At 49.1% G+C, this 15,149-nt stretch overlaps 1 protein-coding gene across 1 annotated transcript; it reads right to left on the bottom strand.

The window, feature by feature from the left end:
* Positions 1-6,324: 6,324 nt before the first annotated feature.
* Positions 6,325-14,493, bottom strand: Hoxc13 (homeobox C13). The gene is made up of 2 exons (XM_003476248.2): positions 13,686-14,493; positions 6,325-7,961 (listed from the first exon to the last, which is right to left on the bottom strand). Exons 1-2 carry the CDS (start codon positions 14,416-14,418, stop codon positions 7,705-7,707), a joined length of 990 nt encoding a protein of 329 aa, XP_003476296.1. The 5' UTR covers positions 14,419-14,493; the 3' UTR covers positions 6,325-7,704.
* Positions 14,494-15,149: the final 656 nt, after the last annotated feature.

Here is a 15,149-nt window from a genome sequence, read left to right as displayed (position 1 = left end):
GTCTTGTCTGCATTCTCTTTTTCCTTTTCAGGTAACTCGAATCCCCTAAAGAGAGAGAGAGAGAGAGAGAGAGAGAGAGAGAGAGAGAGAGAGAGAGAGAGACAGAGACAGAGAGACAGACAGAGACAGAGAGAGAGACAGAGAGAGAGACAGAGAGAGAGAGAGAGAGAGAGAGAGAGAGAGAGAGAGAGAGAGAGAGAGAGAGGGAATGGAGAATCTAAGAGGAAGATCTCAGCCTCTCTCCATCCCTTTCCAGCTCAAAAATCTTAGCTCTCCGCGCTGCCGCTGCGTCCTGGGCCTGACGCTGAGTGCGTGCCGCAGCGGCCACAGGGCGGCAGATGCAATGCTGGGGAAATGAGGATGGGAGAGGTTTCCTTCTTCCAGACGTGTATTTCTCCCAGTCTGATTCGGCCCCATCAAAACATGCACTTTTCTCCAGGTTTCAGACTCTGGGCACAGATGGATGCGCCCATCCATCTTCCTGCAGCGGGTCCTAACTCCTTTCAGGGAGAGCTGCCAAGACCATCAGAAAAATTCGAATCCCCAGAGTCTGGCTCCCATGAGGCCAACGTGAACTTGGGGATTTTTCAGGACCCTTTGGCGGACCCAGGCAATGTAAGCATTGTCTCCCCATCTATCACGGTGGTTCTAAGTAGCCCAGATGCACACGCAGCTCAGATGCCTCTTTCTCAAGCAGATTGGGGGGAGGGGAAGCCGCTCCCAACCTGGATCCCCGGGGCCGGCGGGAGGCTAGGGCAAGAAGCTACAAATCTCAGTCTAGCCTACACAAGAGCTGCTGGGGAGCAGGCTGACGGTGGACGAGGAGACTAGGAAGGACTCGCAGCTCAAGGCGTGCACAGCTGCGTTTAGCGGGATTTAATGCCCTGGACTCCGCTGCTCACGCGCAAGACTATCTTGGTCAACGCAGAGCAATTGGACGTCCACATCCAAACTCTCCTACACATTCATCAAATCACAAATCTACAAGCAGTGGCTTGCCTGCTGGTCCCTAGGCCACTTGCTCCCGCAGCAGCTGGCCACGCTCAACCATGCCCGCTCATTAATTCGAGGGTTAATTAAAATTGAAGGCAAGGATGCAGTCCGAGGCTTTCCATGAAGATCCGAGGCAGCCCGCGTCCTTCAGCTCATCCACCAGATGCCCCTCTGTCTCTCCATTTCTCTGCCTGTGCTTCCATCCCTACAGCATCCTCGCGGCCTCTACTGCCCGGCGACAGCAGTTAATTATAAAATCTACACCGCCGGCTCCAGTGGCTGGGGAAAAAAAGCTGCGGAGGCATAGGCCTCGGGAACCAGCAGCTGCGTTCAGGCTCCCGCGACAACCCAGGGTCGGGAATGAATGGCGCGGAGCTGCCTTTTCTGGATGGCCCAGTGGCCGCGGAGGCTCAGTTCAAGGTCACTGTCTAGTCTGCAAAAAGCGGTTCTGCCGCGTATGCAAATGAGACAGGGCCGGGACCCCTAAAGAACTGGAAGAAGGCGTTGCGCTAGCTCAGGACAGGATAAACTGAAAAGCGGTAGTCCGCAGTGCCTGGGCCCCGCCCAATTCCTTGACCTGCTCCGTCCATCTGTCTGTGGAACAGCGCAGACTTGGGACCGGACCTTAGCTGGGTTCAGAAGGGCTGGGTAAGGGTAAGGGGTTCATTCTCCACTTCCATCGCTTCGTGGGCTCCTCTGGGGGTCGGAGCTCACCTGGCTCCCAGGCTTCCCTGCGGGTGTCCAAGACCTAAAGATCATGTTGGGCAACCCTTACTCCAATGCTGCTTTCTGGCGATATGCAGGTGGGAGGATGAGGGCTTAGAGTAGGGTTGGGTGAGGGAGCCCAGGCAGGCTTCAGCCCCGAGTTCCTCTGAGCTTGCTGCACTTCTGGACCCCCTCCCACCAAATCCTCCCAGCCTAATTGCCATTCAGAAAATGGGGAGGCGAAGAGAGTCCCTAGGCGAGACTGTTTCTTCACATACAGGCGCCCCACCTGATCCTTGCTAAATGAGCCATCTTCCCGGGTTTTCTCCCTGGTTTTGGCGGCGCGCTAACAGTTAAATATAGCACAGCTCTGACATTTTCCCCCTCCGCCAGCAGAGGATCTCCTCTGCCTAGTGAATTACTGAGTGTCAGGAAAGGTGTGGGGAACAAGTTTCTTAAAAAGACAGAGTATGCCACACCCACAGCCGTCTGTAGAGCAGTTCCCAGCCCTAGGCCTGGTCCCCACAGGACCTGGAAGCTGGGGTCCCGGTGGGATAAGGATTGCCCCAGGTGCCCTAGCCCCTGGGCCGGGCCGCTGACTCTGTGTCCACAGAGCAAGCCCAGCTGTGGGAGAAGCCTGAGATCTGCATGTGTAGGTACCTGTCTGTTTCCCAAACCGAGAGCCAGTCCTGGTGCAGGGGTGCCAGGAAATTGGGGTTGGAACAAGCGACCCTGGAGGCTGGTGGGGGCGGGAGAATGTACTGCCAGCGCTCAAGCTGGCTGGGCTGGGAAGGCGGGGGTCCACTTACCTTTGGAGACTGAAGAGGAGGAGGGGCGGGGGTTTTCAGCCTCCTGAAACCTTCCGGATGCCCCCTCCCTCAGGCCGCCGGCGACCATAAGGAGGGATCCGAGGGGCGGGGCGGGAGAGGCGGAGGGATCGGCCAGCGGCTGGCTCCGGAGCTGAGTTGCTGCAGCATCTCTGGAGAGGCCGCCTTTTATGGGCGTTATTAGCGCCCCTGTCTAGACTGGAGACGACACCTCCTCTGTGTGTAAACAGAGGCGGCGGGCCCAGGCGGGAAGGGGGATGTCGCCTCAGTGGGGCAAGCGGGCCCTCCCCTTCTCTGGCCACCGGAAGATCAAGGCCTTTTTTACCCTCCCCACCCCCCTTCCCCCTGTTTCTTGTGATGTCAAGGTCAGAAAGACCTAGTCATGGTCAAGGCTAAAAGAAGAGCCTGGTTGGTTGTGAAAAGGTACTGGCCCCCTCCCCCTCCTCCTCCCAGAAGCCTGGCTCCCCAGGGCCCCTCAATCCTCCACCAACCTAGGTCTAGATATACATCTGCCTGAACCAGCACTTGGAGTTTGCTTGAGGATGGCCCATACCCACACTCAGACAGATCCTCCAGTTTTGTCTTTGGAATAGGATGAAGCCTCAGAGGGGGCTGCTGTAGAAACCCCCTTCAATAGGAGGACTTTTTAGAGAGATTGGGCCTAGCAACCACACTGGCCTGCTGAATTCTTCCCTCCAGTGCTGACCCAGCTGTCTGTGGATCAAACTTAGGAGAAGATGGTCTCAGGAGCAATCTGCCAGAGAACTGTTGGTCTTGTTCCCTCAGGTAGGTTCTGGGCATGCGACTAGTGGATAATTGGCCTATATAGCAATGGCCCTGGGTCTGAAACTCTTACCAGAGTTTTTCCACGACATTTTCTCCAAAAAAAAAAAAAAAAAAAAAAAAACAACAACAACAAAAAACCCTTTGGAAAGGATTTGCTGAGCACAACCTCTAAGTCTGGGAGAGTGACCTGCATATGGAGAGTCCTGTGAGGCCAAGCTCATCTGGGCACTCAGCCCTGGCATCAGACTGTAAGAACTGTGAGAAAGACAACAGGAGCATCAGTCCTTCACTCCGTCAGTTTTCAGGAGGAAGGCAGCCGCATCAGCCTTTTAGATCCCTCTTGACCCCCTCATCCTCTCTCACAAAGCTTTATTCTAACAAACACTAGAGACTAGACTCAGAGAGAATGACTTCTAACAGTACAAGTAAAGTGGAGAAAATTTTCTCTACACTATGAGATGGGTATCCAGAATGACAACTTTGTTATTTATACATTCACACATACAAGAGACAGGAATTCTCTATGGCTCAAAGCCATGCACACGCACATGCACACCTACCTTACAGAGAGCCTCCCATCACAATACCAGCTCTTATTGGGAAGATAAGAGGCTAACACAATCAGGCAAAGAATAATATATTTCTCAACTTTGTCCTCCCGGAACATGTACACATACACAGTGTTTGCTTGCTGTTACAAAGGATGCATCGGCAAAGCCAAAATTAATCCAGGCCTTCGCCTTCAGAAACAATCTGGGTGTGTTTAATGGGGTGCCTGGGAGAGTCCTATATACCCTCGCACACTAGAACCGCAGTCTTTCCCTTATTGGTATCCCAGTACAATCCAAGTAAAGTCCCAAAACTTTCCTCATTTTTCATCATCCCTTTGGGGTCTGAGATGGTTTCCACAGTATGGGAAGGCTATTTTATTTTCTTTTTTGAGAACAGGGGGCCAAAACTTCTGTACACAATGATCCTTTTATCTCAGCCTCCCAAGCACCTGAGACTGCAGACACACATCATTACACCCAGATAAGACATAATCATTTGTTTAATTGTGGGTGTGGTTGCAGAAGGAGAAAAACTGCTGGGAGAACTCTAGATTTTTCTTTATCCACAGAGTCCCCGGCTTTCACTGTGTCTACAGTTTTATCATGGGACTACCCTAAACAGTAAAGAGGGCTGGAGACTGATATCAAAAGAGCATCACTGTTCTTGCCCAAACACACATTGGGTCTCTAACTGAGGAGAGAACCAGGGGTTTTTGGAGTGAGGGTGATTGGTGGGAAGTTATGGGAAATGGAATTAAGAGTGAGTGTTATGGGGCTGGGGATTTAGCTCAGTGGCATAAGCACCTGCCTTGCAAGCAGGCGGTTGTGAGTTCAACCCCCGGTACCGATAAAAAAGGGAAAAGGGAAAAGAAAAAGACAAAAAAAAAAAAAAAAAAAAAAAAGAGTGAGTGTTATTCCTTGGAGTCTTATCTATTCCCTCTCCTCTGCCCTGTGTGTGGTTCTCTGGTGCTCAACCCAGAGTTCTGATGACTAGAACAGAAGTGGCAGCCACATCAGTAAGCAGAACCTCCAAGAGGATGAATTACAGGCTCTCCAGTCTCTTTGTCTTTCAGACTCTGTATATGTGTGTGTGTGTGTGTGTGTGTGTGTGTGTGTGTGTGTGTGCATGCACACATGTGTGAGTTTCATCTCATTTAAATAAAATTTTATTTATTTATTTACTTATTTATTTTTGGTACCAGGGATTGAACTCAAGACCTCATGCTTGCCAGGCAGGCATTTATGCCACTAAGCTAAACCCTCAGCCCCTTAAATGAAATTTTAAAAGCTTCAGCCCCATCAGGCAAAGAGACAACAGAGAACTCTGATTTCCAACCTGGTATATCCACCTCCAGTTTTTCGGTGTCTCAGGAGAGGAAAAATATTATATATAAATAAAATTGCTGCAGTAAAGATTTAATCTGAGATAACATTGTTTTAGGCTATATTGCTTTTAAAAGTCTCTTAACCTGACAACTTAATGATCTCATTAACTCTGCCAGATAGGGAGATAGGCACAGATGCGACAAGCAAAACAAATTAGAGGCAGCATCTACATGGGTTCCTGATTACCTGGAAGAATGGGTTCCCAGGAATGTTAGAGAGTGAAAGTAGATCTGGCTTGGCAAACTAGGGCCCAAAGGGTACTAGCATTACAACCACTCTGCATAGGTTGATAAGGGAAAAGATGAGTTCAAAGCTGCCCCTAGCAGGTGTAAACCCCATTCCAACCCTAATCCCAGTCCTGAACTGGCCAGAGATTTGAGACCCTCAGAGCAGTAGGGCCCCAGGGGCCTAATGTTAGTTTCCCATTCCTGTGGGTACCCCTAGGTTACTGAGCTCCTAGCTGGGATGCTGCCTTCTGAGCACCCAGAACCAGATCTGAGTCCCAGGTGGCCTGAGCATGCGCATGTGCATGTGCATGTGTGGGTGTCCCTGTGTGTGTGTGTGTGTGTGTGTGTGTGTGTGCTGGGATCAAAGCCAGGGCCCTGTGCAAGGCACAGTATCACTGAGCTATATCCCCAATCCTCAGCCCCAATTATCAATGGAATGGCTACAAAAATCCTTTTCTTACTTACATACTTCCAGGGCTTTTCAATGGTAGATCACATCTCCCCCTACCCTGCTGCCACATATGCACCTCTAAATTGGGGATGAAGATAAGAAGTTTCCTTTCGTGGGCTGGGGATTTAGTTCAGCAGCTCAAGTGCTTGCCTGATAATTGTGAGATTGAGTTTCTTCCCTGGTACCTCCCCAAAAAGTTTCCTTTTGTCTAGATGGTGCAGACAACCAAAATAGCTAAAACATGTAAGTGCAGCAAAATATAGATTGAAGATCTACCAATCTAGGGATGATGTCTATACTCGTTCCCCTACCCATTCTGGCTGGAGATGGATCTGGTAGCCTGTACCCCAGTGAGCCAGTAGATAGAAAGAACTTCATAAGGAATCTGAGCAATAAAATCAAGGCCAAAAAAGATATTTTATTTTAAAAACAGGTTTATGGAATGTTTTTGCATTCAGTACACTGTCATCCAGACATCACAATACTATATACAGATACAGAACATTAAAAAAAAAAAAGAACCTATTTCAGATGGACATTTCAAAAGAACACTGTTTTGTAATGTGCCAGTGGGAAAGGAAGAGGTTGGGGGGGGGGGTCTCCACAGCACCAAGTAGGCTTTCAAGGAAGGTAATATTAGGCAGCATCTACATCTAGGTAGCTAATTGGGGCCAGTTATTTTAGGCTTCTAAACTAGCTCCTTTAGCTTTCCTTGGGAAATCTGTAGCAGTGAAAGTGTGAAGCCTCTCCCAAGGTATTGCTTTGATGGATGGGTGGCTGGAGAGGCGCTCTGCTGAGGCGCAGTCTCTCCATCTCCTCGGAAAAGAAGTTTATCCTTAAGACAAAGTTCTGCCTCTGAGTTTGGCCTAATTCCAAACGTCACTAGGAGACTGGAGAACTAAACTGCATTTAGCAGCATGGTTAGAGTTTTTGTCCTCCCTGGATTTCCACATGACTGCGAGAGCAGAGCAGGAGAGGGCAAAGACAGCTCTGAGAAGAGAAATTACTTCTGGGTTGGGGTGGAACTAGCGGCTGCACCAATTCTAGCTTTTGTGGAAACATGAAAGAAAGAAAACCTACAAGCTCCAAGCATGGTCTGTACTTCAATCACGCTGCCAAGTCCCTAATCATTATCATTAACACGATTTTTAAAATATGCACAGAAAATCGTAACTGGGAAATCTTGCCTACAGAGTGTGGCAGGGATGGAGGGAAGGAGGCATTGGAAGGAGAATATGAGCTCACCAAATCCTGCACCCAAGCTGCAGCCTTCAAAAAGGTCATCTATCCTGGGCATAGGAAGGGCAAGGATTAAGTCATTTAAGGGCCAGGGATTTAGCTCAGTGGCACAAGCACCACCTGTCTGGCAAGTGGAAGGTCGTGAGTTCCATCCCCAGTACCAAAAAATTAAAAATAATAATAAAAAAATTGAGTCATTCAAGATCCCAACCCTGCTTTGGTTGGAATGCTTGGGCTCTCTGCTGATACGGAGCTAGGGCGAAGGGGAACAGAGCTTTCCTCCCATAACCCACCCAGACCCTCTCCAAAGCTGCTGGTACACCGTGGGTACCCTCTGGATGGGGTGGAGGTGGGGATGGGAAAGGGAGTAGGGTAAGGCTGAGCGCTTCCTTTAAGACTCTGCCTCTGGCGCGTGGTTCCTCTTTCTTGTTAACTTTAAATACTTTCCGTACCCGCGCAGGGTCCTTTGTCCTTCAATGGGTTCGGTTATGGTACAAAGCGGAGACATAAATAGACGGGGCGGGTGGCCTGGTGAGCCGTCAGGTGGAGTGAAGATGAGGCGCTTTCGATTTGCTGACCACCTTTTTCTCTTTCACCCGCCGGTTCTGGAACCAGATGGTGACTTGGCGCTCCGAGAGGTTCGTGGTGGCCGAGATGCGCCGGCGCTTCTCTTTGGTGATGAACTTGCTGGCCGCGTACTCCTTCTCTAGCTCCTTCAGCTGCACCTTCGTGTAGGGCACACGTTTCTTGCGCCCACGTCGGTAGCTGCTCACCTCGGGCTGTAGGGGAACCACGTCTGGGAGAGAGGGGAGAGAAGCCGGGCGGCAGGAAATGAGGTGCGAGGCCAGACTGGTGGGGCCCACCAGGCTGCCCAGGCGCAAGATTTGGGCAGCGATCCAAAAGGTGCCGGCGGATTTCTCCGCCTGATGAAGCCCTCTAATCAATCCTCTGTACCTCAGTTATTAGCGGGCTAGGGATTTAGCTTAGGGCTGGGGATTTAGCTCAGTGGCATAAGCACCTGCCTTGCAAGCAGGCGGTTGTGAGTTCGATCCCCGGTACTGATAAAAATGAAGAAGTTACTAGCACAAAACTGGGAGGTCGCTGAGATAGCCTCCTTGGCTACAAACTCTAAGGAAAGGAACTCCCAAAACTAATCAAGATAATATTTTGATACATTTAAAAAATCAAATGGAATGCCATTGAATGATAAACAAAGTATCAATTTTTAAGCAAACACAGGATCAGTATTATAGATTTTTCCTTTTTCCTCAGGCTTCAATATGGCTCTTTAAAATTAACAAGGAACCTAAAACCCTTTGAGATCTTCCAAATTTCCCCTGACCTGCCATGCTTGCAAGATTTTGGGTATATGGAAAAAAATCTTTTCTTCCAGTAGATAGCTCATTGGATGTCTATCAGCCTTTATCTGCCCCACTAAGGAAGGAGTATGTCTGAAGAGGGCATAGCAGGCACAGGTCAGCTTCAGTAGGCACAGACCAGGAGGGTCTTCATGCCTTTGGGCACTGGCCCTGCACTAGGGACTGTAAGTACCAAGAGAGGAAAGGAAGAACATGTCCAGGTGAAGGCAGCTTGCATGGGAGGCTGACTGCTCTAGAAATGGAAGGCTCAATGTTGTGAATTATACCCAAATTGAGAGATCCTGTCTTGAATACAGAGACTTAGGCCCTTGTAAGCAAGGGATTCACACTGGGGTCCCAACAAAATAGAGCAAACTCCATTCCAACCTTTCACCCATTCACTTCCTTCAAAACTGAAGGAAACTGTCTATGCACCAACTCCAACCTGAAACCCTAGCATCCTCATCTCAAGAACTACCAGTTCAGTTTCTTTAGGCTCTGAGAATTTCACAGGAACTAAAAACAGTATATGCGATTTATTCCCACCTTCCACTCCCGGCCCTCACCCCAGCAGTAAAAGGTCATAGAAGGTGGGGGGGGGGGCAGAAATGAAGATTATCTGAATAATGGCTCTTGATTTTTCCCATGTGAGGTTTCACTGGGCAGAACCTAATGAAAGGGACAGGATAACTGAGGCTTTCTCTTCAATCATACTGTTCTCTGAAACTGGAGACACAGCCCAGAGTGAAGACACCATGTTCCTCCTGAAATGCTTCCTGACACTCTCCTCTCACAAAACACTTTCCTTATACCAGTTCCCATTTGGTCTATAGGATACAGGATGAAGAGAAAAGAGACCACAATCAAAAACAGGGAGAAATAGCATTCAAGAAAAAAACGGGAGTAGGGTGGGGGTGGTCCAGTGGCATGCTCTGGCTTTCTTCATGATAAAAATTTCCCAGGAAAATTGTCCAGCCTGTCATTTTTCTCTGCCTTTGTGTAAATAAGCCAAGTTTCTTTTTTTAAATCTGAAAAACAGAACACCTTAACTTAAACAGACAAGGTCATTTGGGCTAAAAAAAGAGATTTTGTGCAAGATCATTTTAAAAACATCTTTCAGTTCTCAATTGTTTTATTCTTTTTAAAAATTGTTTTATTCTTATAGATATACCCATGTTTGGGGAAACTGATGATTAAGAAACAAGAAAAATGAATGTGGCAAGTAGTAACATGAGTTTCTGATTTTGTTTTTAAATTCTTCAAGCATTTTTCAGGTTTATTTTATTAAACCTCTTTACAAAATCTGGAACCAGAGACTAGAGTGGATAAAATAATTTAAATCACAGGATTTAATATATATATATATACACAAGATTTTAAATATATATATACATACATATATATAGTAAATATATGTATATTTAAGTACAACATTCGTATTTAAATATTGATACCAGGGATTGAATTCATGACCTTGTGCTCAGGAGGCAGGTGCTTATGCCACTGAGCTAAATCCCCAGCCCAATACAGTATATTTTAAAATGGAAATAGGCCACCTAAAACAACCCAGCTTTAAAATACTTCTTTTTTCCTGGAGAACAAAGTAGACTAAAGGTGGGTTTTGCTTCTGAAGTAGGCACGTATTTATTCCTGGGTTTGTTTTTCAACTTCAGTTTCTGAAAACTCATAATTAGTTATTTAATTTTAGTGCCCTGAACTGCAACTTTAAATTTCCAATGACGTTTAATCAACCTAAGCCTTTAAAAAAAAACAGTTTTAAGAAGTAGGCAACTGGCTCGAACTGATTATTTCTCTCTACAGGAAGTCAAGGATCGATCTGGCTTTATTTCATGGGTTAGAAAACTGAAGATTGCTCCGATCTCCTCTGGAGATAACTTCAGTCTTGCTTTCTCAAAGAAGCCCTCTTTCAGGGGGCTAGGGATTTAGCTCAGCGGCATAAGCACCTGCCTTTGCAAGCAGGCGGTCGTGAGTTCGATCCCCGGTACCAATAAAAAGGAAAAAAGACAAAAAAAAAAAAATTAAAAAAAAAAAAGAAGCCCTCTTTCATTGTCTGCTACTATGAAAAGGAAGTGGAAGCTACAGATATGAAAACATCTGTGTCTACACTGGCTACAATGAGTGGGGATTTGGCTAATTTCACCCTTTCCCTAGTGTCTTCTAGGTCTCATGTACTACTCCCTTTATACCTGGGAGCATAATCAACACCTTGGAGAAAGAATAAAACTTAGATCAATGCTCAGCCACAGCATTCTGTGGGGACCGCAGAGGACTTCCTATGTACAAGTTCCCACAGTCCATCCACTCTTGATTACCCACCTTCAAGAGCAGGTTCTGGGCTCTGAAGAGTATATTGTCCAGACAGAAACCCCACCAGCTGCTTTTCTCAACCTAAATGCACCCACTGTTGTTTTTCTCTCTTTTTCTCCTTCAACCTCATCTCTTTTTCTCTCTTCTGCCTAATTCTCTCCTGGAAATTCTGTTTCTCTTAGGAAAAGAGAATAGAAGAAAAATATGTCTATACTCGCTGTAGGGAGAAAAAACCAAAAACAACAAACAAACAAACAAAAAACCAGAGCACTGAAGCAAGGGTCTGTATAATTGGGAGAAGGAAGAAGCCACAACACATCTCAGCGCTAATTATCTGGATCTTTCTGAACAATTGCCTCCATCTCTCACACCAGCCCAGACTGCCATAGATGAGGTTTCTCAGAGCCAGAGGCGTTGAAGAGAGACAGTGGTGTTTATGCCTAGATGTTGCTGAACAAACCATAATTGCATAGACAGAGTTATCTGGAAATCTCACTACTTCTAAAAGATCTGTGTGGGTAGAAAGATGGAGGGTGTCTGAAGATAATTTCTTTTTCATCTGCTTCTTGCCTGGACCTCTGCACTCACAGAGATATACCAGTCAGGATGTTTCCACACAGACAGGGTGTGAGCACAAAGCTCATGAGGCATGCTGGGTTTTATATCCATCTCCATACTGTAATTTGCAAGTGTATTAAATCTCAATTGGGTTGTATTTTTTAAATTTCAGAGATGTTTTTCTCTGGGAGGCTGTGAACAAAAAGTGTTTATTTTAGACAAAGTTTTTTCTTTTAAAAACCTCTGAAATGTTTGTTTTGCTTAAAGATGTTTTTGAGCTTCTCTTGGATCTTACCCTTCCTGAGATATCAGAGCATCTTTCTCTTTGATCTCCTCACACTAAACCTTTGCCCATTGTTGTGAGCCTCTGCTCCTGACCACAGTGGGCCTGGTGGGCACCTGTTCCCTGCCCAGGAGCCCTTTAGCATGACGCACGGGCTCTACTGTCCAGAAATTCTGGCTGGACCCTCATCTCCTAAGAGATTATCTGTTTTGGTGAGATAGAGAAATAAAGGGCGCCCTCTCTATAGTATCTCTACATGTACAGTATCTTCTAGAAATGCATTATGTGTTTTATATTAGGTGGTTAATAAAATTCTTGCAGCTAATTCAGAGATGACTCATGATACCATATACTAAAATGCCATCATTCTCAATGCTGCAGTCAGAAATGGAATGCCTTGTGCTGAGTCCACCCTGGTATTGAGTTGTTATCTTAAGTAATCTCATAATGTTCACACGAATGCTATTTACTACACTAACAATATCCAATCACTTATGGGGGGGCAGTACTCAGGGCCTTGAACCCTTTGGGAGGATTGAACACAGGGCCTCGAACCCAGGATCTCATGCCTATTAGGCAAGTGCTCCATCACGGAGCCAAATTCCAATCCTCATTCAGTGATACTTCACTGCCTACTTCTGTTTCCAATCCCGGATGCAGAGGAATTTCAGGCCCACCTTTAGGAGGTCTTGGGGTTTATGCTTTCTAATGAGAACATCCCTGGGCCCAGCATACAGGGGAGAACCTCTGGGTGGTATTGGGAAGACATTTATGGCTGTTCAGCCCCTCCAACTCTATAGGCCTCAGAAGAGACCATTTCCCACTGAGCTCCGCTTACACGACAAGCAGCCTCAATTTTGTTATTCTGTAGACCTGGAGAAACTCTGATTTTTCAAACAGAGCAGAATCTAAAGCTCCCAATGTGATTCTGGGAAACCTGGGACTGCTCTTTCTTCCCTGGGGAATGGTGGGAGTTGCTATCTTATTCAGACAGCCTGGGTTAGAAAAGGAAAAGGACTTCAGAGAATTCTCCCCTCCCATACACAGCCATGTAAGATCCAGGAGTCCTAGCAGTAACCTGGACCCCGATTTTCACAGCTCTCCTTCCTCCACCCCTTATCCCAGGTCCCTTTTCTTTCTCTGGGGCATAGTAAATGACTCTCGCCCACTTTGTGGGAAGTTGTCAGTGAAAACACTCATAGTATTTGAGTTCAGCACACGAGAGAGGTACAGTCAAAGAAAAATTTATATCCCAGGAGAGAGGATTGAGCCCCCTCCTCTCTACTCCTCCCGAAATTATAGCTTTTCTCCCTAAAGGATCAGAACATTCGGACTGAATTTTAAAAATAAATCAAGAGAAAAACCCTACATGCCTGCAGACTGCAAATTACATCCTTTTTGGTTTTTTTTTTTTTTTTTTGTACCGGGGATCGAACTCACGACCTCGCGCTTGGCAGGTGCGCGCTTACGCCGCTGAGCTCAATCCCCGGCCCTACATCCTTATTTTAAAAATTTTTTTGCGCCTAAATGTCCTGAAAATTCAGGCAAACAAGATGAAGTTTCTTATTTTTTACCCCAGTTATCCAGTGGATTGCCCATTTCGCCCTCAATTTCAAGGCACTGGAGATCCACTATAACCCATTCCTGACCGGAACCGGGTGTTTAGGGTCTAGAAACTACTTGAGGATAGAGCGGGCTGGAGGAGGAGGAGTAGAGCGAGCTCCAAACGGGGCCCGAGCCGGCGGCCGGGCGCTCGGGCGCCTGTGATTGCTTCACTCCCGACCGGGCAGCTCCGAGGAACGTGTCGGAGCAGATTTCTTCCCCAGCACATTCCTCAGCTCAGCTCGCCAGGCCGGCTCCATCGACAGCCCAGCCGAGCCGGCGCGCCGGGGCCAGACGGCGGGGGTGGCTGGGGCGCGGAGCCCCGGGGCAGGCAGGGCGGGGAGGGGTCCCCGCAGCGGCGAAGGCGGCGGCGCTAGAGCCCCTTCCTTACCTGGGAAGGGAGACTTCCAGAGGTGGGCGGACTGAGACTGCTCCTTGGAGCAGTACACCTGACTGTCCCAGCCATTGGAGAGAGCCCAGTGTTGGTAGCCTTCGACGGGGATGAGCGCATCGTGACGCGGCTCCGGGTGGCCGCTGATCCCGGGCACCACCGACACGTCCAGGTAGCCGGGCATCGCCTGGTAGGAGCTGGCGAAACTGGGGTAGAAGGCGAACTCCTTGGCCCTGGAGGACAGGTCGTCACCGGGCAGGGCGCCCGACGGCTCCGGGTACTTATCGCCCGGGTGGTAAGCGCAAGGCTTCTGCTGCAGGTTCACGTTGTGCGACAGGCGGCAGCCGTAGTAGCTGCCGCCAAATGGGTAGCCGTAGCCCAGGGTGGCGCTGGACGAGGTGGGGGGCGCCGGCGGCGGAGCACATTGGCGCGCCGCCTCGGGGGCCGGGATGTCCGTGTAGACGGCGCCCTGAGGGGCGCCCAGGGGAGCCGGCGGCCGGCCCAGCACCGCGTGCGGAAGCAGGTCGCGGCAGTGGCTGGCCGGGCAGCTGCTGCCCAGACCGTCCATGCTCGGGGCTTTGCCGGGGCTCGCTCCGCTGCAGCCGCCCCCTGCTCCACCCGCGCCCCCGCCGCCCCCGCCGCCGCCGCCGCTGCCGCTCTCTGCCGCGCTGTCTTCATAGACGTACATAAGGCTCTCCGGCCAGCGCGGATGCAGGAGCAGCGAAGTCGTCATGACATGATCTGCTCAAGCTTTTTAAAAACTCCACTTGCCAGAGGCTGCGAGCTAGGGAGACACCTCGCTCTTTTTCCCTCCCCCATGCCTCCTCCCTTCCCTCTCCACCCCTCCCCTCTTCCTCCTCCTCCTCCTCCTCCGCCTCCTAGCCGTCCGCCTCCTCCACCCGGTGCTTTACCTCCCTTCGCACGGTCCCTCTACGCATGCGGAGACACTTCATTAAGAAAGCCTCCAGCTCCCGCCCCGCCCAGCTCAGCGCTTCTCCTGCGCCCACGTGACGGCGGTCAGCGCACGTGATACCCCGTCTAGGTCTCCTGGGGTCCCTCCCCTAGAGGTGGGGTGGGGCCAAAAGAAATGAGGTTTTAGGTGATTGGCTCTCTGGAGGGGGCAAGAAGGAGGGAGTTTGGACCTTTAAAGGGACAGGGCGACGCCCCCTTGGCGAGCCGGGAAGGAGGGAGAGGCGGAATTTGGCCGACGCAAAGTGGCCTGGGGAGGAAAGGGCCGTTTCTGGGCGCCTCCTCTTAGGCTCGGGATGTGCACCAGGGAGACGGAACGCTATCCTTAAACCGACCGCTTGGTCTGCTTAAGTCCCTAGGTAGGGGCTTGGAACTAAAACTGGGGACATCACTGTATTTTAAAATAATAATGAAAAAACTAGAAGCCAGGCAAGATTGCTCCAGCTCCGGCAGGTTTCGCTCCAACTCACGGTTGGAAAAAACCCGACGACCCCT

The sequence above is a fragment of the Cavia porcellus genome, unplaced genomic scaffold (assembly GCF_034190915.1).
Source record: "Cavia porcellus strain 051 isolate PalLab524CR breed Dunkin Hartley unplaced genomic scaffold, mCavPor4.1 scaffold_8, whole genome shotgun sequence".
Taxonomy (NCBI): Eukaryota; Metazoa; Chordata; class Mammalia; order Rodentia; family Caviidae; genus Cavia; species Cavia porcellus.
Note: the sequence above shows the minus strand (reverse complement) of the source record. Positions and strands in the feature narration are given on the sequence as shown.